Below are 25663 nucleotides of genomic sequence, written 5' to 3'. Positions count from 1 at the left end.
GTAAAAGGCTATTGGTTCTGGTGTTTGCACACAATATGTTGGGTCTTGCTATCGAATAATAGTATCAATCCAAGGCGGAGTGAGAGACTGATACAATGCTTCGAGGCATATTACAATGCATTTTGATGTCAATTCGATTGTCGTCTGCTGCATATCTACTTAGGCAGCAAACCGGTCGCCTAAATGGTCCAACAACTATCAGACGCCACATGACAGCCTAAAGACTCCTGCCAATTGGCCGACGAGCGCGTGGGGGTCGTTGGACTCCCGCATTGTGACCTGCAACAGGCTGCAAAGTACATTAGCCCCATCTCATCAAGCCAGCCAAGTCCGAGAAGTTCACCGAGTTTCGTCTCCACTAAGGTAAAACGAGGTGCGTTGGAATGAAAGTCAAGTTTCCAGCCAGCCTTAGAAACACGCACGAGTAGTGTCGTTGGGGTCGAATGTCAGGCGACGGATGATCCGCCATTGGTGAGAGTTGCCAACAAGCACGTCAAGGGAAGTCGGAAGAAAAAGAAAGAAGTGTAAAAACGAGGTTTTCTGGCCAAAGCGCTCTATTTCACATTGGTATGTCCTTTGAGAGTCAAAAACTTTAAAAAGGGCCTTGATTTCTGCTCAAAGTCACAGGTGGCATCCTACTAGCTCGCAAGTTGCCTACGTGTGGGTTCTAGTTAAGCGCAATCTTCTTCTGCTGACAGAATACTTGATCAGCATTGCTCATCACTATATCATCTCAGTTTGTCCTATCACCTCAACTTACCTTAGTAGTCTAAGAAGACATAAGTGTATCAGCAAACAAATCCATGTAAAAAAAATATGTGAGTATTGACATGTTCCCGCAGCGTGTTTTGAATTGGGTGTCCACCTTTATGGTCCTAGTTGTGGATATTCATGACTGTGGAAGTATGGAAACACTGCGGGAGGCCTGTGCTAACGACACCGCGTCAGCTTGGAGCTGATATCGTATTCCTGAGAGGAGCCATTTGTTTTGGTAAGTCTGAGCCTTGTCTGAAGTACTTGGAGGTATGTCATCTTCGGGAAATTGAGTCATTGCTGCATCAGAAATTTGGCCAAGTTCTCTTTAACAAGTGTCACACGCAGAAAGACGAAGGGCACAGCCAGTGAAATCATCTGAGTGCTGAACACTGCATCGATGAAACGAGCTCAAGTCCAATTTCTACCATGGGTCGAGAGTCTCGATACTACGGAACCCCTCTGGAAACTCACGGCTATTCTGGCACCAATGAGCCAGGGGGTTGGCCAACTACGACAGGTGGCTACATAAACGTCTACGCCCCAACTGACGATCTCAACGACCCTTCGCTGTTCTATCACTTTCAAATGAGCCCAAGCAGCGCTGACTATCAGTCTTCTGAAACCACAACTCAAGCGCTCTAGGCGTTTCGGGGTGGATCTTCGCACAGGGTCAGTTCCCACCAGCGATCATCACAGGGACCAGAAGGTTGGAGCGATATGGATGCCGAAATGTACGCTCAGGAGGCGGTGCAGACCCTTCGTATCCCCGCCGATATGCTTCACGAGTCGAGTGCTCCTCAACAGCAGCAGCAATTCCAGTATGTTTGTACCGACCCAGGCTGCACCAGAAGCTATGAGAAGAGGCATGAGCTCAAGTAGGTTTAGAAAATTTTACTCTATTTCTGGGCGTTTCTGACATTGGAGACGCAGTCGGCACATGAGGAAGCACAGCAAGCCATGCGCTTGTTCAGTTGAAAGTTGTACTGAGCGGTTTGCGGATAAGAAGAGTTTGGACCGACATCAGGCCACCCATGGAATTGGAAGGGATTCACTTGACTGTCCTGACTGCACCAAAAAGTTCACGAGGGCTGACAACCTGTTCCGCCATCAGCAGAATAAGCACTCGAAAGGCTAAAGAGGCCCTGATTTTAGAATGGATCCAAGCAATGCCTTTATGTTACGTTTCTGGTTGTAGTTTGCGGTTTTGGATAGTATATTTGGTGTTTGATACTCACGGCATTGCCACAAACTCAACTTCGGCGTTTCTAGTTTTCCTCAGACTTTCTTACAATTATTCTGGATGTCGTTAATTAAGGTAGTCAAGGTTAAATCAAATATCCGTGTGCACTTGCGATCTATGATTGACTACTTGGGATTCCAAGGCCTCTGCTTAACATCCATCTACGTCAGAACTCGCCTTCGATTCCTTTACGCAATCTGGATATAGTAGGCCTTGTCGTTGATACATAATGTTGCACTCTGCCCTTGGGCAGCTCCAATTCGCATTGTTACTGCCCAGAGTTCCAATCTTACAGGTCGTAAAACGTGTTCAATAACGTTCGTTCAGATATGTGGATACCCATAACTACAGGTATTAATTGACATGAAAGATGCCTTCCAGCCAATGAAAGGACAAGTCAGTCACACTTGGTTTCATCTTGAATGCTCCTTGAACCACGCCCTCAAGATACAAGGCTTGCTCTCATTGGCCGACAACTATGCACATCTCACAAGCTAATGCCGGAGGCGAACTCCATGGCGCTGCGAGCTAACCTGATGAAAAGCAGCAGATGACTCTCATCATACACTTTCGTGCTGTAAGGTATCGAGAAATGGTTGGTTGCGCGTTCTGGCGATTATTTGTTTCCTTGCTTGTAATGAAGCAGTGTGGCAACACCATCAACAATGATCGAAGGAGACTTCGAGTGCTTCAAGATTTTGAACCTCTGAGACAATTTGCTGTAACAGTTATCACTGCGTGGCATAACGCATGCAGGCAGCGACCGAGTTTGGCCGGAGCAAACATTGAACGACTGCTTGCGAGACTTGCATGTACCAACCGCGGGAGGGAGCGGAGAATCTGTTAGACGGACTGGTACTTTGGTAATCGACTTTGTTGCACATATTTAAAGAGGGCCCTCCTCAGATCTGCAAGCTTTAATCCGTTCACTGCCTCACACATCGATTGCCCAAGTTTTTGGGGCATCGGTGCGGGATTACCACCCTACAGGACTGGAGCCACTGTGGGAGGCCGTCTTCTTCAGTAACTCAACGGAGAGGACCGAAGAAATAAGACATTTTCGTTTATTCGCCAACAATAGAGCTCCTCTACCCTGTGCTGTAGGGAAATCAGGCCGTGAGTGTACTCTCGTTGACCCTAGAACGAGTACTCTATTGACCCCAACATGTGTGCAACAGGGTGACATTTGTCAAAATGCAGGGCTTGATACTTGACGAGGGGCAATCAGAGGACATGTTCTGTTCTTTGGGCACGGCGTGGCAATCCGAGGCTTTCCCCGGGGATGACCGATACTTGTATCAATTGGATTCGGCACCTCACGGCACACTCGGTCCACTCAATGCTGTCTGCTTGCCTGACCCGACTTTCCAGAGTCATCACTTCACCTCTCTTAGTCGTTTTCCCGAACCCACCACACCTTTAGGGCCTTAGGCTCCTGAGGGTGGATTGCCGCGATGGGGACACCCCCAGTTTGATCAGCGGCATTCACAGGGTCCGGAGGGATTGACTATGAATGATGAAGAGGCAACGGTCCGGGCTGCTCAAATTGCGTTTGAGATTCGACACGTGTGCGAGTCTTGTGGAGAAATTTTTCCACGGCCTGGGGATCTCACGTGAGTCTTTCAGTTGGTCCGTTTCTTGAGGAACCATAGTGACCCAGTCTCCAGGAAACACCGAGACAGACATATCCGGCCTTTCCACTGCCTTGTTTACACGCCGGGAGCAGTGCCAAGTCAGTGCTGGATGGAATTCGCTACCGAGAAAGAATTAATTCGGCATCACAAAGTCAATCACGAGAAAAGGGAAACCGCAAGGAAGTACACATGCGCCGATTGCGGACAGGAATTTACCAGAGATGATAATCTAGTGCGTCACAGGAACAAGACTTGCAAGGCTCGTGAGGAAATGGAACGATGAGTGGGGTGGAAACGAATTCTTCTAAGACATAAAGCATTTCAGATATCCATGTAACTTCCAGCCAAGACATCAAAGTGGTTGATCGGGGAGACGAAATGAGTACACGCACTTGTCGGAAGCGGGCAAAAGTGGTAAGCAGCACATCTGCTAACCTTCATGTCACCAATGACTTCTCTTGTCCTCACTCCATGAGTCGCTGGGTATGCCCTATCGGACAGCACTATCGGTCACTTTCTTCCGCGGCCTTCATTAAGCTTCAAGTTGAAGTTAAATCACTAAATCCATTATAACATCATAGAACAAGGAAAAATATCCAGATGTACTAATGTTGGCGTACACTTCAGCAGGGCAACCGTACGATTAGAACGAAGGGTCAATAATGGTATATTCTTACTGCGTATGGAGGAAGAAGTAGGAGGTTGTAGGCAGAGCCCACGATCTCTCAGAGGTGGTATGTAAATGGAAAGACCGTTTCTTTGGCCCATGCCGCCTTCCAGGTCCACCCTTTCTGCCGACTGCTCAGAGATCCAACAACAAAGTTCCGTCTCATGGTCACCAACTAATGTACAAATCTGACGCGCCTCTCATACATAGCTCAACTCTCACTCACCAGCGGCCATAACATGTGCGGCTCCTAGAAGCCCTGATCTAATCCCTTGAATATCAGCCACTGGACCGCAGCATATGATGCGATGGACTTGCCGCTGCAGGCGGTGGGAGCAAGTATGTGCCGGGTTGAAAGTTTTGCGTGGCTGTAACCCGAGTGCCGGCTTCCATGTGTTCAGTGCGGGGTGGAATAGTTCGCAGCGCAGCAAACCATGGCCGACGCGCTCCTGAGGCAGCCGTTCTAGACTTCCGTCGGTCTTTCAATGATTCACTCATTCTCTGCAGGATTTTAGGGCATGCAAGGGCGAAGATTGAACCCCAGAATGCTCCCAATGCCGGTGATACAAGTGGCATTACAGTTGTTGAGACCAGAGACATGATTTCTGAGCGAGCCCAGCCGCCGTTTCCGGGCTTGTCGCCTGAGGGGAAGTTAGCCCAGTCTACTTAATTGGTCAACCCCAGGCGGGGACGAGATATAGATCCACCGGACACGTCTAGCAACAACATCACAGGGGTAACATAAATGGGTTTGAGCATCAAATAGACAATAATATGTAGAAGGAAAGTTAAGAAGACCACTTACCAGTAGCTGGTTGTGTTGTGTTGTGTTAGACTTGCACTGGAAGTCGAAGTAAATATTTCTCCGGGAAAGGTCCGAAAGAGACGCGTGTCCAGGGCTTTCATCCTGCTTTTAGAATCAATATCATGTCTAAAATTATACCATTCCACTACCTGGAATACTTACCGATGCAAAAGGTATGTGATAGTTCATAAACAGGAACAGTAACACAACAGACGCACCATGCGTAGTACCAGTTTGTTTTTGCTGGAATAAGTCGCCCAAAAGCACCGAAATCTGAATGATTCTAAAACCCCAAGGAGAATCATCGTTATCGAAGACCGCAATCCATAAGGCCGAGGCGTAGTAAAGTCCCACTTGAACTTCATGTCGTTTTCGGTCGCCGCCTCTGGACATTCGAAAACTGTTCTTGAGTTCCATGACCATATCAAAACACAGCACCAAGGTAGTTACTCGGTCAATCGTCGATGGTAAGAAGAGCACTTGTCTATCCAGGACAACGATAAGACAGATGACGGCTCTCGCTACTGTTAAGACAGTGTCGTCAAGCTTTCGTTGGGAAAAGGTGTTTCGAAGGACTTCCATCGAGCTTTGCTCCTGAATGATTAGGTTCCTGTGGGCTTTCATTTCGTTAGTGTTCGGGTTATCCAATCCAGAAAGATCTATCTGCTTGCTTCTCCGTACAATAGACTCTGAGTAAGACTGGAAGAAAACTCACGGTATTCTCAAATGATAATCGCTGGAGACACGCGTTTATGTGGTGGTTCTGTTGCGAACCATGGAATCGAGTCTTATCTTCAATGTATAGGTTTCAACTGGAAGCTTACTGCATGGGGAATCATCTTCAAGTGCCAAAGAGAAACTTGTGTTATTTATAACCCCTTCCAACATCAAGACAACTTGACGACAATAGAATTGAGCCTTCAAATACCACGAACGCCATTTCTACACAGTGTTCAAGACAGTGCGTAGGCAGTATCGATAATGAAAAATATGTTTGATTTCTTCCAAAAGTGGCCGCTTTGTCCAGAGCTGAAATTGCTGAAGGATGTGGGCTGATTACACTGAGTAACTCATTCCAAGCCACTTTCCTCTTAGTGTCTCTTATGTCCAATCACTCGACTCTTGCGGGCTTTCTCATCAAAATGGAGTGTCTGCCTTGAGACATTGACTTTCACCTTCCCGTTCAGCCGATTGATTCTGAGTCTCAATCGTTCCGTTGACAACAGTAGTGCCTCATGAACTACTGTTACATCAAACAACGGACTAGCCGTCGTTCTTAGTAAGCTCTCTTAACCTCGTTCGTCCTAGCACAGCCTTTTTTCTTTTCATCCAGAGGCGCATTTTCCGAGTGCATTGCTATGGATATTTCTGGGGCCACGAGGAGCAAGTAACGTAGCTTCGTCTTGCATCATACATTGCGTTTGACGCCCCTTGAATGAATGGTCCGTTCAGTCTGGGGTTTGTTCATTGTGGAAAGATACGTAGCCCCGTGCAACATGTACGGTCTTTCAAAAACCTCTAGCATTGCACAACACTCTTTGGACTCGTGTTTGTAAAGCTTTATCTTGAAGGTTTGCGATGTTTCTACCTGAGAATATGTGCCCATGGCCGTTTTCGTGGAAGGTACATCTGTGCCCATATTACCGCACTGAGAACAGTGGATTCTAGAGATACAACTAGCCATGAGAGATACTTCCTGTGTGCTAACTAGGACACACAAGGTATTAGACCACCTAAGGTTGGGTGGAATAGTGATGTCGCAACACGGATGTTCTTTCCTTCCTCAGTACTCTTCGTTCCCGAGTGTGTTATGTGGACTGGAAGGACGGCGACGGCAGATGCGGCACTAACAAGTATGGCCGCCATCGTGTGAGCCACTTTTGCTGTCAGGGCCGTTTGCCCGGGACGAAAGCGGGGGGCGTCTATTAATGCCGTTCTGTGGCTCAATCCGAGTAAACGATTAACGTGTCAACATCTCAATGATGCATTTTAGGCAGCAACTCATATGATCATCCAGAATGTACTGAATTCTTGGGCTTTCAGTCGGTTGGCTAGTGATTATTAGCTTGAATCACCAAACAAATGATTTCGACAGAGTCATGTGAACTCAACGGCTATTCCCAATACCTTAACCAAAAGTCTCCTTTGACTTCGAGGTTGTACCTACCCTTGTAAATCACCTTTATTGGCTGAATTTCGCAGCTGTGTCTTGGTGATGTTCATGTGGCTGCGACATCACGTCTCTGCTAACCATTTCCAGCAGACATGGCCTCTGTGGCGCGTCGTACATCCCGAAGTGTTCCACCGATAGCCCCTCGCATGCCCTCTAGCTTTAAGGTGTTGCATTGCAGACTACCTACATTGACACAAAGTCGAGGTGGGGGCGACTGGTGGCTCACAATGGTCGGTACTTAAGAGACTTTGGTAGTCGTATATGTTCACCAAGCCGTTAAAAGTACTACACTGGCCTATGGCTATGTCAATGTCTTGCCCTAAAGGTTCATGCTTAGCATCATGGGCTTATGGACTCTCCTAAGACCTGTGACAAAGGTTCGCTCACAAGCATACGTGTACGGATACGCCCGCGCCAAGTGTACGGGTATACGTCCACGGGAGTTGAAACGGGGAGTGAATTACATTCAATGGTCCCTCCGATTCTTTTTTATTGCTCTGTGTAGGTAGTATGTGCATGTACGATGTAGAACGTTTCATTTTTGCTATCATTTACTCCACCTCACGCCGGCTTCTAGCTCCTCTCACCTCCAATGTTCCTTCTCCTCCTCCTCTAATAGCCTCTGTACAGGTAGTCGCACAGCCCTGTCTAGCGCCACCGGCAAACCTCGATGACGCCCTCTCAACATCACAAGACACAATACCAGTTTGCTCCCGGGATGCCAACCCCCAGAGAAACTCATAGCATCTTTAGGTAGTCCCACAGATATGCCAACACAGCCATAGCCCGAAACTACCTCAAAAATGACATTGAAGACCGAAAAGCGAACTGGATCTTCCAGGAAGTGCGACGTCTCTATAGTTACGATGACTAGAACAGCCAGTGCGAGAAGCCACAAATCATGGGCGAGCTGTCCCCGGATTTGCTGGTTCACGAAGCTCATTCGAGTTTCAAACCCGTTGCCTCTCTTATCGGTTTTGGCTGCGCCAACACCAGCAAAGCTAAGATTCTCCCGGAAGAAGTGTGTCAGAACACTGCTACCCATTGGATGCATCTTCACTTCCGAGTTAGAAGAGCCTGGAGATATTTCATCGTCGTGGTAGATTCCTAGAGACCGCTCTTCGTAGACGTTGGAGTGTCGCATCGTGATCACCACGGGGTACACGGAGATATACATCATAATAACGTACAATACCTGTAATCCCGGATAGGCGGAGGCTATGGGGATGACGTAGAAGCCTCCGGAGCGGACAGCTACAACTCCATCAGTAGATGTCGTTTTTCTGGGCGATGGCAGGGAAAGACTTACCAAAGGCTTGGAACAAGCCGTCCAGAACTCTTGCTCCAGTAGGAATGGCTTCGATAACCGGGTTGCCGATATTGAGAACCTCGAACGCCATCCAGTCAATACCATTCGTCATAAGAACCATGAAGAAGAGCCACCACGTCGGTCGTGACGGGAAAAGATTGGTATAAACTCGACGCGGGTATTCCAGTATGAACTCCAATGTGTTCTTCAGCTCCACTAATGTTCCCTCGGCGGTCAACGCTCGAAGTATCTTTAACGCTGACCAGAAGATGAGCCTCAGAAACAGCGGATAAGCCGTGTTGCCCGCCAAGATAAGGAGGCCCATGGTGATAAGTACGAAATATGCCTGCTGGAAGGGCACTACGTTGGCGTCCAGCAACGACATGCCTGAATTGTTGAAGGCTGAGACGGCAAAGAATATGCCGGCCCACCAGGGGTTTGCGCCATTGGACGTCGCGACGGTAGGCATATTGTTCGCGATCCAAGCTCCCAGAGCAAGACAGCCTAGTACTTGCCAGAGCACTGAATACAGTGGGACTACGATTGACAAGAGGTGAAGGGCCCGGTATTCGAGGCCTCCTAGACGGGAGCGTTCGGGCCCCGTGAGGGAGTGGAGCTGGGAGTTGCGTGCCTCTTTAGAGGCGCTGAGGAAGGACAGCCAAGGGCGGGTAGGCTTTTTGCCCGAGAGAGTTGATGGTGTTGAACGGCGGGTAATGTTTCCGGTCGTCTCGATAGTGATGTGGTTCCCTGCGGCTCGAGCCTGAGATGAGGCCCCCAAGTCTCCCAAGCCAGTGCCACTCGCGCCCCTTTTCTCTTGAGTCGCAGCAATACTGTTTCTGAATATGGGCAAGCCCCCGCCCTGCTGATCTCCCTCATTCTGGGTACGGACAACCCCCCGGAGGCTCTTTTCAAAGACGTGTTTCCTTGCCACAACTGTCCATATCGAAACCCATACAGAGCTGCCGATAATGATAAGCAGCCATAGCAGCACCTGTTGCCAGACAGTCATCTCACTGAGATTGACCGTGTTCAGTCCGGCTTCCGTCATGGCGGAGATGACGAGGAAAAGAGAGTCGACATAGCTGATGCTGCCGTGTGGATTCGACGAGGCGTAGAAGATTGCCGATGCGAGGAGGGTTGTGCCGATGAAGTAGGCGTAATGCAGTGTTATGAAGTTCAGAGGTGGTAGAAATGACTGAAGTCCGTTCGTTGATGAGTTTTCTCCATCCTGGGCGCGTTGATGAGAAGTCGTCGGTCGTCGTGGCGTTGACATTGTCGGCATCTGGGAATTCGGGTTTGCCATCGAGTGCCGAGCCGGCAAAAAGATTAAACTTTCCAAATTCGCGATTGCCAAGTTCGATGGATCTGCGCAGCCAAGGCCGACTTGAAGGTCGCTGTCTTCAAGTCTCACTCGCCCTTTCCCTCGATTACTTCCTGGGGGAGAAAAAGAGTTGCAATGTCTACAAAAAATTTGTCAAACAAACTCCTTGCCGTCAACGCAACATTTCGAACCTTTCAATCTTTCAGAGCTCACAAATTGTCGGTGAGAGGGGTTCAGGGGTGGATAAGAGCCACTTGACCAAGCCGAGTCATTCGTCCAAGGAGACAACAAAATTTTGCGCTAAAGGGGCGCCGTCTGCAGAGCCGGTGCTTCTTCATCTCGCTTGGCACGTGGGCCCGCTGAAGCTTAATTTCACCGAGCTTCACCGAGGGGTTATAAGTACAGGGAGCTCTCTTCAGCCTACTAGTAGCAACTCACACAGGAATGAAGATGGGCTGGAGCTTAGGGGGTAAAGGAATAGAATGAGTGCGGCTTCACAGCAAGCAAATTACAACGAAGTTATTTCATAAGGTGGGACACTAGTTCGGGCAAGCCAATTTATTCAAACATCCTACTCGTGAACACCCAGCTACCTTGTGCAAAGACAGCCATAACCAGCCACATGATACCAAGCTCCAGAGTCCCTTTTGTCGTAAGATACATATGCCATGCTCCTCGGTGTTTGTATACCGGTATGAAAATTATAGAGACAAAAGAAAACAACTCCCTTCAGGATTCCTCCAGTCCATCAGCTACCTCTCCGCTTAGAAGCCGAGGAGACCATTGAAGGTGGTAGCAACATCGGCGCTCTTGTCACCGGAAGCCAAGATCTGAGCCTTGGCGTCGAGGCACTGGGTCTTGGCGGCGTCGTTGGCCTCGCAGACGTTGGTGAGCTGATCGCAGACGCGGTTGATGATGATGTTGGGGTTCAGGGCGTCCTGCTGGCCCTGGGCGACGAGGGCGTCGGTGGGCAGGAAGGTTCCCTCATCAGCCTTGCGGCCAGCACGGCCGGTCTGGAAGTCGATGGTGGGAGTGCACTTTCCGAAGTCAGCTGCACCGGTGGCAGCTCCACCGTTGTTCGCGTTGCCGGCATTTCCAGTGTTGGCATTGCCGTTGTTGGCATCGTTGTTGTTGCCGGTGTTCTGGTTCTGGTTGTTGTTGTTGTTGTTCGCATTGCTAGTGTTGGCGTTGCCGGTGTTGTTGGCGTTGCCGGTGTTGTTGGCGTTACCAGTGTTGGCATTGCCGTTGTTGTTGCCGGCGTTGGCATTCCCTCCGGCAGCAGCACCACCAGCAGCCTGGCCCTTGATGGTGAAGTTGGAGAAGCCCTGAGCCTGCATCACCTCGGCGACAGACAGACCAGTGGCATCAAAGGGGTTCTGGAGCGAAGTGGCCGAGTTGGCATTCTCGGCATCGGATCCGGTGACGGCTGGGTCGACGAGGGGCACGATGCCGCGGAGAGCCTCGGTGGCAGGGAGAGAGGCGTCGCCGCAGATGGCGGGGACGCTGACGACGAAGGGGTTGAAGTTCTGCTCGGCGGCAACGACACCCTTGGCAGCGTCGAGAACGTCGGCACCGGTACCGAGGGCGGCAATCTTGTCGGCGAGGGTCAACTTATCGCAGGGGTCGGCGGCGGCGAGGAGGACACCCGGGATACCTCCAGCGAGAGTGGCGGCTTCACCGGCGTTGCCAGCCTGCAGAGAAGAGACGGCTTGAACGGGGACCTGCTCCTGGCCGAAGCGGGCTTCAACGGCGGCCAGAACGGCGGAGATGAGAAGGATCTTGGAGTAAGACATATTTCTGGTTTGAGGTTGTGAGGATATGGTTGAAGCAACGTTTACTGGGTGTCGAAGAATCGAACGGGGTTTAGAAGTTAAAGGTTGAAAAAGATTGTAATAGACCGGCTAGCGGTTTGTAGTTGGATCAGGACCAGAAAGAGTGTCGAGAACGTAAAAAAGTTCACAGAACTGAAAGATTGAAGAGTAGAGAAGGATGTTTGTTGGTTGCTGGATGAGGAGGGAAGGAAGAGAGTTGGGATGACAGGCGATATCATCAACATTATATAGATCTAAGAGACTCAGGTGTCAGACGAGTTGTTTCCATGATGCCACGGCTCTGGCGCATAGGCAAGAAGGGGGCAAGACGAGACAGTCTGCGACGATGACAACCCATGACGGGCATCTCCCCATCCCTTCTCGATGCCGTTCCCACTACCTCATACATGGGATCGTAGCCGAGAACGCGAGCCTGCTCTGCCTGCTTTCCGTCTTGCTCAGCCATCAGTAAACGCCGCCTCGTGGGAGAGTACGACTAGGTCGACGTCGCAACGTGCCGCAGACTCCAGAGTCCTACTCATGGCCCCGACCACCCCCTTAGCGACGATCATACTACAGCAATGGCACGAAATAGCCATGGTGCGGCAAGGACGTCACGGCCACTACAGTGGCCCAAGTCGTCCGCGTGCCGCAAAGTGTCGTCCCAACTGGCCTCACACGCACAGTTTGTCTCATGTCGCCTGGATCGAGGATTCACCCAGGGAGCATGGGGGTTCGGATGGCCGCCTCCGTCCAGTCTCTTTTGTTCGGGAACGCGGCCGAATTGACATGGAGGTGCCCTGCTGCCAACTCGTGGTTGCTTCAGATTCTGCATGCGCCTAGCCGCTGCCTCTTGATGGGGTTGCGCTGACTAGAAGTGGTTCAGACCGGGGCGATGACGGCTTGTAGCGAGCTCAACGAGAGAGTTAAGTTAGAGCCCCTGGTCAAAAAATAGCCAAAACGATGAAAGAAAAATGGCGTCAATGGGGAGAAAACCCAACAACATGGATCATCTGGAGGCGAAGGGATTCGAGAAAGGGGGTCTCTGCGCAACAGTGATGTGACAGAGGACCATTCAGGGATTAGCGTCCCCCAGGCCCCTAACGCACCCCGGGCCGAGCGCATTACATCCCTGTAGCTTTCGGGGCCGAAGCGATGAAGAAGACGAGAGAAGAAGTCTTCTCCAGCACGCTAAAACTCCCCCGGCACAGTTTAAAACGCGGCATCGTGAGATAGAATCCACCATCATGGGGCCTCCACTTGGAAGAGGCATGAGGTTGACTTGGACACCCGGCAATTGTCCACCATTCAGATCCTTTCTGTCCAGCTTGCTCCACCAGCTTCGGCTACCACGAGAGGGGAGCTTGCGACGTGATGCTCTGGAGGTTTAGAGACTGTATCCTGTGAGAGGGGAACATAACGACAGTGAGCTGGTTTTGAGGGCTCTGCGACACTGAAGAGAAGTTGTGCTGTGATGGTCATGCTGACAGGAGAAGCACTGGGGCTTTTGGACGATGGGATGACATTGAACCTTTTGTCAAGTGCCATCCGATGGAAAGCTAAACCTCAGTCTACAGACCAGAGCTGTCGAAGCATGCGTCGTACTGGTGCGAAAGAAAATGGTGCTGGGTTGCATTGCCTCGTACGAGTCGTAGCCTTAAGCTCATCAGGAACCGAAGGTGGCTGCTGAGAGGCTGAGAGCCTGAAATGCGTTAGGGCCCGTGTCACGCATGGCCCAGTAGCCTGAAGGTCGGTTAATTAAAAGTAATCTATCGCCAGTGCTTGTATTGTGGGCGGTAGTTGGTCCTCCCGGTTGACAGGTCCGATTAATTAAGTGAACCCGTGGCTCTGGTCCTCACATATCCTCCCCAGACGATCCAGTTGTGAAAGATTGAGAGCTTGTTTTTTGGACATGTCAATTTCCCCGTAAATGATGTTCAATGGGACGAAATGCATGTTGCAAGTTCACTGTAACGAGAAACAAGTCGTTGATCTGCGCAATCATTATGTGGTTTTGCTTGCTCATAGCGTCTTCCCTTGCCGTCGATCCAGATTGACTTTCTATGCTCGCTGGCAGCTGTCAGTCTTACTTGGCTCTTGCATCGTACCCAATGCCTCTGCTCCCAGTCTCACTCTTCACTTTCTCCCTGTTACCTTGCTCTCTAGCCACTGCCCAGCAACGCGCGGGCTAGAGATCAACACAACTCGCATGGATGGTATTGCAGAATACGACGCGAGACCTGCTAAGCCTAATGAACCCCATGACCGTTGCGGCAACGTTCGCTTCGCAAGCGCCTATTTCTCCATATCTCCCCCTTTGGCTCCGGCAAAAGACTTGCCGTAGCCCTAGCTAAATTGCATCGGTTCTCTAGCCTACCAAGAACAGCAAGTCAACGGTTGACCGCCATTGACAATGTCCAGTCCAGCCACAAAAAGTCAGGGTCTGGCAGGGATCTGTGCCATCCCTGGGCCCGCTGTCCGTCCCATTTGGGCAATCCCAGATTTCGAGATCGCATCGATCAAACAGCCTCATCAGGGGTTCCTGAGACGACTCCAAAACCTTATGGGTCTCGACCCGGTCCAACCAAACAACGACATTGAAAACCTTGCCTGATCAGGCTTGTCTGCCCTTTTGACCGAACAATACGTGCCGTCCATCTCTTACAAAGGAGTTGAGCAGCTGGTCAGTTTTCTCACTCAAGTGATAACATCCCAGGCTTGGTTTCCAACGTGGTCAAGACGCTTCACTTGCCGCCTTTTGGTTCGAGGCCCGCCAAGCCGAGGCAAGGCAAAGTTTCCTTTTTTCAGCTTCTGTGCCAAGAAGCTGTGTTTTATCCGTGCTTCTCACCATCCTTTTCCTGAATTCTGTTTATTTTGAGATGACTACCTTACTAACATGACCAATCTGCCGCGACTCCTGTGATCTTGGAATAGATACAAGCCGTCTTGGCTGGAACGAATCAGGAAAATGGCGTACCAAGAACCATTAATAAATCCTCATCCAGAGTCGAGGTCGGCATACTCCGAGTTGAACAAAGATAGGTTCCGATCTTTAATGGACTAGACGCCTGCCTCCCGCGTCCCTGCCACCATCCTACCAAAGTTGACAAGACTTCTCGACGCTTCATGACACGGCAGATGGCCAGACCTCGGGGACTGCCGTGCATGCACTTGACATCCGGCTTCGGCGAAGAGCCGGTAACCGTATTAAGAAGCTATTTCCCTCGCCTTCCACTCGACCTGCCATCGAGTCAGGTAACTTGCAAGTCATTCCACCTCAACTTCCTCGTCCTCTGCTCATCGCATAACATGATCTCCCCAAGCCCCCCCCAGCCACAAAGCTCGCCGGACTTCCGAGCTGGCCTGAATCATCTAGATCCGTCTGAAGTCTCATTTCCTGCCCGTCTGAAGTCTAGATTCTTCCCGTCGGTCCATCTCCTTCTTGGGTCCTTCTAGTATTCACCTCCACCGTTCTGTTCCCGTGGCAGATCATATCTGCCGTCGCCGCACTGGCCGCGCCCACGTGTCGTCTGAAGCTCTAGAGCCCCATCTTGCGGCACTACGTGTCTGCTTGCTCAGCGCATTTCTCAGCGCATTGTGCTCCCACCCACTCACATATCGGCCTGATTCTCATCCGATCTTTGAGCCGGAGAAGGCATGGCGGTCTACCTAAGTCTCATGCCAGCATTATGTGTCAAGAGAGATGATTATCTGTTTCCGATATCGAAGTGCCTGAGATCATATTCAGCGACGACATTCGCACCCGATAACGTGAGGCATTGCTTCCACTGTCAATTCGAATCCATCCACAGGTTCTCGGCCACCCTCAAGAACCATTTTCATGCTACGTAATTTAGTCCGGCAACTGATTGAATCCAGTGGTTTTCTTTCGGCTATCTTATGTCACTGTTCTTATAGCAGGCACTCGAGACCAGTTTCGACTCAACCTGCGAGCAATTATTGAATCTCTCTTGACTACTTGCGTCCTATCGAGGAGACAACGTCTGTTAGACCCATCTGCGTTCAATTTGCATTGATCTCTCCACTCGTTTCTCTCAATGGATCTTGTTCCCATGCTTTCACATATATTCCAGGTGCCAGAAATGCCAGCCGACGGCCTTGATGTAGCAACCAAGAATCGTCATGCAACGTCCCATTTGGCACGCTTCTGGGAACCTGCCCAAGCGTCGCCCAAATCTTGGCGGTGTTGCATAAAGACATCCTCGGCAGCGCCGTGCCTCATTCCCTAAACGGCCGCCACAGTAGACGCAAAGTCTATAGGCTTGCGTCCCAGTGAGGCGGGCTACCCATTCCACGCTCGGGGAATCCAGAGTGTCTTTTCCGCCTGGCGTTTGACTACCGAGCTTGATCATCCTTAAGGTAGTAACCTTGGAGATCTCCTTCAGAAAGTTTCCGTACATGTTCAATCTCATCCTGCCTGCCTTTTTTTTTTGCCGTTTGGCAAGAAAAACGTAAGCTCTGTGACGTTGTGTGCATTGCGGATGAGCGCTGATGAGACGGCAGTGAGGTAGGCCTTGTCCCACCTCAAGGTGATGGTAATCCGGCGCATACGCGATATGAGTTCCGTCCATAACTCCCGGAGCCTTGGTGGTGTTCGTAGCCGGCTCGGTCTCAGATTCGGGTCGTTGAGTTCGCTCAAGGAAAACCAGCATGATGGCTCAAATTGGAAGTCGTTCTTGGCAAATAAGAGGTCCATCACTTCGTTTCGTATTGTTCCCTTTGTTACGAGAAGAGTTGGTCTCAAGCAGAAGCAGATATCTGCTGTCTTGGAACAAACGCGACAAACCACTCTTTCCCAGTGAGCCTCGCTGTAGATTGAGCTCAGGTTAACCCAGAGCCTCTTTTGTAAAGGAACCATATCTGAGTACTCATAAATCATGTTGCGTAACTCTCTGGGAAGACGTATAAATGCTGTGAATCGGGCATCCGAATTTGGAAGACTTGGTGTCCCTGGCTTGGGATCCTGCCCAGGCTAGAGGCTCCAAAGCGATTGTCGTACACGAAACTTTGATTCATTGTATGCCATTGTAAAGTTGTCAAGTGTTTTTGATGAGGTTGCAATTGATTCGAGTCTCCCTCCAGTCACTGTTGAGTATGGGAACTTTCTTATAAATAATGAGACACATCGCAATAGGTATGATACGTGTTTGACACAGAGTAATGATTGAATTCTCGCAGCTTTCCTTTGTAGCAGCGTTGTGTTTACAAGACAAAGACTGTTATTTGTTACCAAACACGAAGTAAATGAAGTTGCCGGAGAGGCCGTAGTACGGCAAGTTAGACTACCTACCCAGAGAACAATGCACACAAAGACCATTTCCAGTGAACTTCACATTCTAAGACTACCTACCTTTCTTTAGGCTATACGTGTGGTCTTAGAACTCTATCTAGTCTTTCATCGACATAGCGATCGTTTCCATTGATGTCAATGAAAGTAATTCATCTTTTTTCAACGCTGCAACCTTTGAAGACTAAGTGTTGGATCTCTGAGCAGTCGGCAGAAAAGATGGATCTGGAAGGCGGTATGGGCACTTACAAACGGCCCTTTCACTTATATCCCACTTCTGGGAGATCGTGGGCTCTGCCCACAATCTCCTCCTTCCACCTCTAGACGCAGCAATAATAGACCATTATTGACACTTCGTTCCAACCGTACGGTTGCCCTGCTGACGTGTATACCAACACTAAGCATACTCTCCTGAGCTTCTAGCTCCTTTCTCCATAACTTGATACATTTTACTCACTCTTGTGGATCATCCCTAGTGTGCAGCAAAAGTTTGAAAATCCATTAGGCGACAGATACTGAAGAGAAACAGGAGCAGCATGAGAACCTTCCTGATCCCTACGATATTTGTATGGACCGTAGTTTCAACTTACCTCTCATAGAGACTCTTAACATTCACTAAGGACTGTGGAAACGTGGCTCCGGGTGCATGCCAATCACATTTGACTTCAGCAACCATCTAAGATAACAGGTATGTGTAAGATGCTAGATGATCTCCTTTCCATTCTGGCCACCCCGCGATTTCTATCCGAGTTCGTGGATCGACGTTCACTCATTTGGTCTTACGGACCTAATTTGCGGTAATGAAGTATTGGTATACCTCCCCCAGAGGCCGAATTTCTCAGTAAAGATGTCCATAATCTCTCGAGACATTGCAGTTCTATTTCATGAACTATCAAACCGCTATGCGGACCCGTCATACTCCAGTTGAACACCATATGAAGAGAGGCCCCTTTCTAGGTGGTTCTTCCATATAGAGTGACTCAAATTGTCAAACAACTTCGTGATCTAGTGATAGCCGAACAGATATAATGACTGGAGTATAGAGAGTTCGGAAACTCCATAAGCCTAGAGAGCCTTCGAAGTTGAGTTGTAGTTGTAGATGGAAGACCATGGGCCAGTAAACTTATATTTCTAGAGGCCCAGTCTCCCATACTCTGAATGTGCGCAGTCACTTCGATGCAGCATGTAATGTTAAAGACGTATGAGTTGCTCTCAACCGCCACATTCAAGTCGCCACTTCCCAATGTGCCCCAGAGTAAAGAGCGATTGTCCAGGAAGGGGTTCGCCGCTTGATGACAGGCTATCGTGTTACTGACTTCTCTCAGAGGACTACATGTAGAAGCTAAATGATGGGTGTCAAGGATGAAAGTGTTTGTAGATTCCCACCATTACGTACCTATTATGGCAGCAACTCAATTTGATTCAAGGCCTCCAGATGACATCGCGCTCTGGATATTCCCGCCCATCATATTAATCAACCTCTGCGGAGATCTTCCTTGCAGGGCGTTTGATAGTCTTGACAATTAACTGCTCAAAGCTAATCACAGCATAGCAAGAATATGACCAAGTGACAGGAACCACCTTACCGACATTGGCCGAAATTCGTTGATCTACGTAGTTGCAAACAGTCGTGAAAAGGTTGAGAACCTGCGAAGTTTATATCCCCCTTCCTAAGTTTCAACCTAGGTACCGAGTTGAAGTATTATCCTGGATTCCTGGTCCAAGAGCGTAAACAATGCTCTTTAGTATTTCATCATGCTCAATCTCTCTCCTTTCATAAAAATACTAGCACAACGTAACAAGTTGGTCTAAGCTTCATCGCGGCTTTACCCAAGTGGGCACAGCGGAAGGATGAGCTCCGTCGCCATCTCGAGTCCGTGGCGGATCCGGAAAGGATCTCGCCTACGACCCAGCTATTGATCGCCCGCCACGGCTGGAAGCGAACCAGCAGATGGATCGCATGGGTTCGGAGCGATGATTTTGCAATTATTGCTTGCATGAGGCCTATGTGACAGGCCGCGCAGTGATCCTCTCTCCTGAGAGGATGACGAGAACTAAGCGAGACGCGATTGATTGAACGACTACCGACGATGTGACTGCGTCCTTCCATCAGTCTCTAAGTGCCGAGAACGTCACTTTAGTCAACTATAATTTGACGACAAGGCTAGATTGCCTTACTTCACTTTGGCACAGCAGCATTTATATGTACATATGCGTAAAGGTGAAAGAACGCAACAATCCTCGATAATGTCAAAGCACACTTTTGAAAGTGCCTGTAGCGAATCCTTCTCGCATGATCTTCTCACATGTAGGTTAAATAAATACCAAGAGGATTTGATCTTCGTAGCACATCATACAAAGAGTCGCCTGTCCCATGAGAGTTGGCTTTGCTGTCGACTTTACGCCGCATAATGATGCTCGCAACACCATGAACGTACTATCGCGACAACGGCATTTCGTTTCGCCGTTGCCACCACCGCCACGGTCGCGCTTAACGCTTGCGCCTCAGATCCCCAATCGAAGAGGGAGTCGCCAAGAGCCGAATAAGTTGTGGAGCAAATGCGCGGCCGCCGTCAACTGCTGAACAATGCATCGCTCATCGAACACGAACCCAGCAGGGCCGAGCCGATTGGTAGACTAGACCTTCCAGTGCCACTGAACACGAGGATTGGAATGCGACGGTGCGAGTTGACTCGACTCATGTCCCTCCTCTCCGGTCGTATCCGTGGTGTACAGCCACACTCCGTGCCGCGCAGATCTGGCAGCGGATCTGGAGCAGACGACGGGAGCTGAAGGATGGGCAATTCAGGAATTCGACCCCATCGATCGGCCGAGACAATGTCTGGTTGCACTCTGAACACTGATGACGAGCTCGAGTCAATCCTACGAATGATTGGAGATGGGGCGGCCATCAGAGTTTCGGGCCCAGTCTGCTTCTTCGCATCAACAGCGGCAATGTGAACAGGAAAACCTAGGGAAATACGCAATCGCCACTTTCCTCTCAAATGTTTCCCGCCCACTGGGCAGCAGCAATTGCGACTCGCGGCTCGAGACTTGCCGCGCTGAACAGGCACAGCCTGGGTTGTCAAGCTGACAACCGACAACTAAACATCAAGGCTTACCTTACTATCCGTAACTCTGCCGCTCCCTGTGGCCGCCCATCCCGAGAGGGGGGATCCAATTTCCACGCGCTGCGCACCCGCGGCTGGGCGTTCTGACGTCGTCTGGTGGGGGGACGTTTTTGTGCCCTTCCAATCCCCCCTCCCGTCCCATCCCTCCAGGAAAAAGCCCGTGAGGCCCTGACCAATTTTGACGAGTTTAGACCGGGGTGGAGCTAAGCGTTCTGTACCTGCGTCTGCCCAGTTTTTACCTAGGCAAATTTCACCCCCCTATAGCTGGCCTCAGGCCGCCCAAGAATCCTTCGACGAACTCGAATTTGGGAGGGATTTTTTGCACGGAATTATCAGTGGGTCGAGAGTCGGCACATATCCACACCGAAAAGGCGGTTCCCTGTCCTCAATAGGCCATACCAAGAGCCTCGGCGGACAGCTCCTTTGCTCGCTTGGAGATGTAAAGTGGATTCATCACCGCGAGCTCCGGTTCGTTGCATAACTTTGCCATGGGAAATGTGTGCGCAATTCTGTTCAGTGGAGGTGGGGAGACCAGCGCGAAGCGAAATGTCAGCAACAAAACGGTATTCCAAGAATCACATGATATTGGGTCCAATTTAAGTATGGTAGGTATGGTCAACTTGATTTCAAAGTGCGTATTGATGAATGAAACCCACCTAAGAGCCCCCCCCCCCCCCCCCCCTCCCGTCCGATGATATATGCGTATATACAAAATGTAGAGTGATCATTATCCCAATGTCCCCAAAAAATTCATTATTCTAGTTGGTTTAGATATCAATGCTCGCTAACAAAAAATAGCCAATATCCAATGTACACATTACCATTGTATGGTTTGTTTCTCGTGCGTGTTGGGTTTTACTATGAGGATGCCTTGATCTCCATCGACAAGGTCGGTACACGAAATGTGACGACGTTGGTAGCCGAGAGCGCTTCAGAACCGAGACCCATGTAACCCAGGTATGTCGATGTCGTGGGGAAGTTGGCATTGGTCATGGTGGTGAGCTTCGTAAGGAGGGGAGCAAGATCGCCGACAAAGTGCTCGATCGTCGCCGTGGCCATCCAGGTCAAGACGTACTGGTCCAAACTGTTCTGTCCGAAGAAGAGTTGGCTGCAAAGTATGTTAGTTTCTACTCCCAGAACCCCACTTGTTTCCATCGTGAACCTCGGGGAAGCAGCAACTTACAAGGTGGTTCCGTTAATCGTCTCGGTGGTGAGTGCGCCAGCGCCATTTTGGTAACCAATGGGCTGTGTCGCGGCGCCAAAGGTGCCGAACCAAACCATCACTTCGTACTTTGCCTTGGTGCTGTCCTGCGCCGAGGTGTTGTCGTCATCCAAGAACATATCGATGGCGACGTTAGTGTTGGTGTCATTGTCGGTAAGCTCGGTCTCGTCGGTGTTCGTCGCGGCCGCGCCATCAGTGGTATAGTTGCCGACGGAGTAGGACCACTCAACGTCAACGTTGATGTTTGAGAGCTTGGGAATGGAGACTGGGAGGGAGCTGCCGTCGACCTTGATGTTGGGGAAAGCGTGGACAGGCTGCGTCTCGGGGCCGCGGGGGTAGCGCCATGTGACGTAGAACTCGGGGGCGCTGAAGTCGGTATCGTATGTCTGGTTGTTGAATGAGGTAACCTGAGGCGGGGAGCGACGGGTTAGTCGCAGTACTCCAGGATGATGGCCATGTTCGGCGACGCTACAGCCTCAAGCTGCTTGAAGCTGCAGTCGAAAGCTTGACCTTGGCGATACCAAGCCCCGGGATGAAGAAGGGCGGAGGAGGGCTTAAGAGTGGACGTACATTCATACACAAGAGACCATCTGAACCTTCGGTCCAACCCCACTGGTTCGGGTTCACTATTACGTCGAAACAGAAATCGTCAGCATGCCGTTGTCTTGTTATGATAAAGAAAAGTCCGGGTTTATCTGCAATAGCAGCAAGGCCAACCAACTGCAGCGGACAGCCAGGTTGCGCCCGCCCAGACAGGTTTCGCATTTCAAGGGAGCAAAAGTCAAAACAAATCTTCGGCTCATGCCTTGAAGCATGACCAGGCCCGCGGGCCAGAACACACAAACAAAACACGGGAGCCCGTGTTGTTCCTAAGGAAAAACGCAAAATAGTTCAGATGACAGAGACAGGCAGCGCGCAGAGCATCCGCAACGGGAGAGGCTTGACTGCATCGTGGTGTTCGGTCCGTGCCGCCGCATGGAGCGGAGAGGCAGGTATACGGGAGGAAGAAAGGCAATGAAGACATCGCGAAAGACTGAAGAGAAGGACTAGACTTACGTGTGTACTCCTGACCCTTGGACAGAGGGTGAAGACCCATTGCCTTGTCGCATGATACCATTGCCGTGATGCCATTGTTCTTTGGTGTCGTGCCCGGGTTGTCGGGCTCAGTGAAAATTGGCGATTGTCCGTTTGAACTTCTGCCAGCATCGATTCCGATGAGGATACCGAGAGTCGCCCCGATAGGGACAGCCAGCAACACGAAGTTGACGACCCAACGGAAGCCGAGGAAAGGCATCGTGAATAGGAAAAAGTGAAAAGAGCAAGGAAAACGAGCGTTAATTGAGTGCCTTCTTCTTCTTCGACTCTCTCCGAACTGCTTGCTTCCTTGCTGAGATCCCTTCCAAAGACGAGGTTGCGGGCAGGCTCAGGCGGAAATCCGACGCGATTCGTCTACTTCTATTCGCAGCAGCGCATGCAGAGGAGCGAAAGTGGTGTCGTCGGTGACGGTCGGATTCTGGTTTAGGTATGGGAGGTAAGGCAATCGATTAGGTGGGTGGGAGGTTCAGGTAAGGAGAGGTTCAAGTCAGGTCTGGTCAGGTAAGGGTATGTTAGGGAACGCGGACGCGGGCCTCGACTCGTGTGCAGGTATCCAGGGGACAGGGAAAAGGGGGTGTGGGAAAGGGGGCGTGTGTGGACTATCCGAGCAAGTTCACAACCGTTGGGCGAGGCTTGCTGTGTGCGAGGTGAGAGACGCAATCACAGGCTACAGCAGGAGACAGCAGAGTCAGACAATACCTTGCAGTCAGAGAACAGAGAGGCTTCAGGAGAGGCTCGTTCGTCTATCCGTAGTCGGTACTAGGAAACCGTAGATCAGGGCCTGGGATTCGAGCGCGAGAACAGGCCAAGCCAAGTGAGAATATTGGGAAGTTTTTTTTTTTTTTTTTTTGCAGAACTGAGGCGCGTCGGGCAAACGAACGTCCAGAAAGAGTCTAAGAGAATAAGAACCCCTATCCTCAACCGCGGCGCAGCACGCCACCCCGGAAAGGCTTGTCCTCTTTTCTGCGTCCAGTGCAGCAGACTGTAATTACCTCGTCCTCCTTGCTCGTGCTTATTTTCACCAAGTTCTCTGGCAGTCTGAATCCCAAACAACCTGGGCGGAGCGCGATAGGCAAGAGAGAAAAAAATTGAAACGAAAGGACCGTAGTGCTGTGGCAGACAATTGGGTTAACGCCTTGTCCGTTGTGGACGTTAACAACGGCTACGATCTATCTGGGACCGGCTGTTTTTGCCTCCTCGAAAATAAAACCCCTACAACGCTGAGTTCTAACTTGTATACGGATAGTATGCGGATATGTGGTGGTCCATCCATTCCATTCCATCATCCCGTCGTTCCCCCTCCTCCGAAAGGGCCCAAGGCTCAAGCCAACTTCGCCAGCCAGGCCGGACATCTCAGATCACAAAATCGGCGATTGCAGGTCCTGCTTCTAAATCGGACCGGCCCCTGGTCTAGCGCCAGTCAATGTGCCGGCTGCCCTCGGTCATCCTTGCATAAAATGGTACCCGCATTTCAGAACACGAGAAAAAAGCAGGGATTTGTGAAGATAACGGGCCTGCAAGTGGATAAAAACCGGACTGCCATCGACGGCCTTGGACGCGGTCTCCGGGATGTCCCTGGCACTCTCTGGATGGTCCTGGGATGGCCCTGATTGGTGAACATTGTCATCCGAACAGTGGGCTCGGCCTCTGTTGGAGAAAGAAGAAAACAACGGCAAGCACAGCAAAGGAGGGCGTCACGGCGTCAAGAGTAATCAGGATTCAAGAGTCAAGAGAGAGAGAGAGGCAGCTGCCTGGTTGTGGTCCCTGTCTTGCTTGCTGCAGAGCAACATGGAAGGGGTGGGAAGAGGTCAAGGAACTTGGCTCGAGTCGCCATTAATGACAGTTTTTTGTTTTCCTTTTCTACGACCACTTCTTCTCTCCCCCTAATGTCTTCCAAGTGGAGACTCTTGGCCCCTGGATATGCAGACTCTCCACTAACTCACCCCAAGAATCAAAATAAAATAGAAAAGAAAACAACAAACCAACGGCGCGGCGGTCGAACCCAGCCAGTAGGCTTTCGGGGCTTCGAGTGGCTTGATGGGCTTGCTAGGCAACACAAGCTAACCTGATCCCCGGCGCCCGCGCGCCGCTCACACCCTTTCTGTAAACCTCCCACACGCCCCCCTCCCCTCCCTCTGGGCCATGGCTGCTTGAAGCAAGCGCTTGGCTGTCTCCCTCCATGCCCAGTCCAGCTGACTTGGTATCTGTTGCCAATGCCAATTCTGTCTATCCCACCCGGCTGGCACGACTTATCTACTATGGAAGGCTGTGGAGGAGAATCAGGGCCAACTCCAGCACAACCTCTGGAAACCAGAGAGTACGAGGGAGAATAGGCATTGGGAGGCAATAAGCCAGGTCAGCTTGGCAAGGCAGGCAGGCCACTCACATCCAATGTGGCACAGATCTGACCCAGGGCGAAATGTGAAATGGGGCGAGTCCATCACAGATACACCATCCTTGCGCCCAGACTGGATAGGCCGATGATGTGGGCTCCATCAACCTGGACCTCCCAATTTTAATCACGTCAGGCTCTCGTCGGATCGTAATCAGGGCAGTGAGGCTTAGCGGAGTCCGAGTGGGTTCCCGTTAAGTCATGTATGTCCCTGATGTGTCCGCGGGCCCCCCAAGCAAGCTCCTAGTCCCATGTCTTGCCTGCCAATTGCTCCTTTCCCCCAGACTGATCCCCTTCCCGTTGACCTACCCCCGAGAAGCACAAGAGAAGAGAAGCCCGGGCTTCCGTCAATCCGTCTCTTTTCTTGTACACTCCCTCCCCCAGACCTGACCGGCATTCTGATTCTTGTCTGTCAAGTCAGTCCAGGCTCTTGGGAAGTCTGTGTTTGGTGCCACTTGTGCAAAAGCTCCTCCTGTTGGATGACATATCGGTCGATGCTCTTGTGCTACGACTCCTCCTACATGTACTAAGCGGGTCGACTTCTTCTTTTCCTTCGATCCTAATACTCCTTCCTTTCACATCACCACCCACATTCGTTTTTCCAACCAAAACGTCCGTCCAAGTCTTGAGCTGAACTTGGCGGGAGAGAAAAGAGAAGGGAGAGCGAGACGCGCGGGGACTCACTATCGTTTTTGTTTTACCTGCGACCCAGCCTCTTACACGCACTCAGGCTGTCCCCTTGGCTTCGGCACACAACGTTTCCGCCCTAGACACGCTATTCACTGATTCATTCCAACCG

At 50.6% G+C, this 25663-nt stretch overlaps 9 protein-coding genes across 9 annotated transcripts; 4 read left to right on the top strand and 5 right to left on the bottom strand.

Annotated features, from left to right (window-relative positions):
* Positions 1 to 1551: 1551 nt before the first annotated feature.
* On the top strand, positions 1552 to 2109 carry BDP81DRAFT_429592 (uncharacterized protein). Its single transcript, XM_060590527.1, has one exon. It carries the CDS (start codon positions 1694 to 1696, stop codon positions 1889 to 1891), a length of 198 nt encoding a protein of 65 aa, XP_060444991.1. The 5' UTR covers positions 1552 to 1693; the 3' UTR covers positions 1892 to 2109.
* Positions 2110 to 3734: 1625 nt separating this feature from the next.
* Positions 3735 to 4044, top strand: BDP81DRAFT_429591 (uncharacterized protein). Its single transcript, XM_060590526.1, has one exon. It carries the CDS (start codon positions 3740 to 3742, stop codon positions 3911 to 3913), a length of 174 nt encoding a protein of 57 aa, XP_060444990.1. The 5' UTR covers positions 3735 to 3739; the 3' UTR covers positions 3914 to 4044.
* A 927-nt stretch (positions 4045 to 4971) lies between these two features.
* On the bottom strand, positions 4972 to 5726 carry BDP81DRAFT_450275 (uncharacterized protein; the record flags this gene model as incomplete). The annotated part of the gene is made up of 3 exons (XM_060592509.1): positions 4972 to 5013; positions 5103 to 5204; positions 5265 to 5726. 3 exons carry the CDS (start codon positions 5724 to 5726, stop codon positions 4972 to 4974), a joined length of 606 nt encoding a protein of 201 aa, XP_060444989.1.
* A 2132-nt stretch (positions 5727 to 7858) lies between these two features.
* BDP81DRAFT_320785 (cation transporter) lies at positions 7859 to 9857 on the bottom strand (the record flags this gene model as incomplete). Its single annotated transcript, XM_060584551.1, has 2 exons — positions 7859 to 8529; positions 8585 to 9857. The coding sequence occupies 2 exons, from the start codon at positions 9855 to 9857 to the stop codon at positions 7859 to 7861; spliced, it is 1944 nt and encodes a 647-aa protein (XP_060444988.1).
* Positions 9858 to 10669: 812 nt separating this feature from the next.
* On the bottom strand, positions 10670 to 11698 carry BDP81DRAFT_450273 (uncharacterized protein; the record flags this gene model as incomplete). Its single annotated transcript, XM_060592508.1, has 1 exon — positions 10670 to 11698. The coding sequence occupies one exon, from the start codon at positions 11696 to 11698 to the stop codon at positions 10670 to 10672; it is 1029 nt and encodes a 342-aa protein (XP_060444987.1).
* Positions 11699 to 11899: 201 nt separating this feature from the next.
* Positions 11900 to 12635, top strand: BDP81DRAFT_37292 (uncharacterized protein). The gene has a single exon (XM_060586665.1). It carries the CDS (start codon positions 12101 to 12103, stop codon positions 12557 to 12559), a length of 459 nt encoding a protein of 152 aa, XP_060444986.1. The 5' UTR covers positions 11900 to 12100; the 3' UTR covers positions 12560 to 12635.
* A 3510-nt stretch (positions 12636 to 16145) lies between these two features.
* On the bottom strand, positions 16146 to 16616 carry BDP81DRAFT_320929 (uncharacterized protein; the record flags this gene model as incomplete). Its single annotated transcript, XM_060584565.1, has 1 exon — positions 16146 to 16616. One exon carries the CDS (start codon positions 16614 to 16616, stop codon positions 16146 to 16148), a length of 471 nt encoding a protein of 156 aa, XP_060444985.1.
* Positions 16617 to 20833: 4217 nt separating this feature from the next.
* Positions 20834 to 23126, bottom strand: BDP81DRAFT_429583 (concanavalin A-like lectin/glucanase domain-containing protein). Its single transcript, XM_060590525.1, has 4 exons — positions 22434 to 23126; positions 21948 to 22003; positions 21339 to 21784; positions 20834 to 21263 (listed from the first exon to the last, which is right to left on the bottom strand). Exons 1-4 carry the CDS (start codon positions 22669 to 22671, stop codon positions 21014 to 21016), a joined length of 990 nt encoding a protein of 329 aa, XP_060444984.1. The 5' UTR covers positions 22672 to 23126; the 3' UTR covers positions 20834 to 21013.
* A 1929-nt stretch (positions 23127 to 25055) lies between these two features.
* On the top strand, positions 25056 to 25540 carry BDP81DRAFT_37245 (uncharacterized protein). The gene has a single exon (XM_060586653.1). It carries the CDS (start codon positions 25116 to 25118, stop codon positions 25392 to 25394), a length of 279 nt encoding a protein of 92 aa, XP_060444983.1. The 5' UTR covers positions 25056 to 25115; the 3' UTR covers positions 25395 to 25540.
* The last annotated feature ends 123 nt before the right edge of the window (positions 25541 to 25663 follow it).

The sequence above is a fragment of the Colletotrichum phormii genome (genome assembly GCF_030913505.1).
Source record: "Colletotrichum phormii strain CBS 102054 chromosome Unknown BDP81scaffold_11, whole genome shotgun sequence".
Lineage (NCBI taxonomy): Eukaryota > Fungi > Ascomycota > Sordariomycetes > Glomerellales > Glomerellaceae > Colletotrichum > Colletotrichum phormii.
The sequence above is the reverse complement of the archived record's forward strand: the minus strand, read 5'-3'. Positions and strand labels throughout refer to the sequence as shown.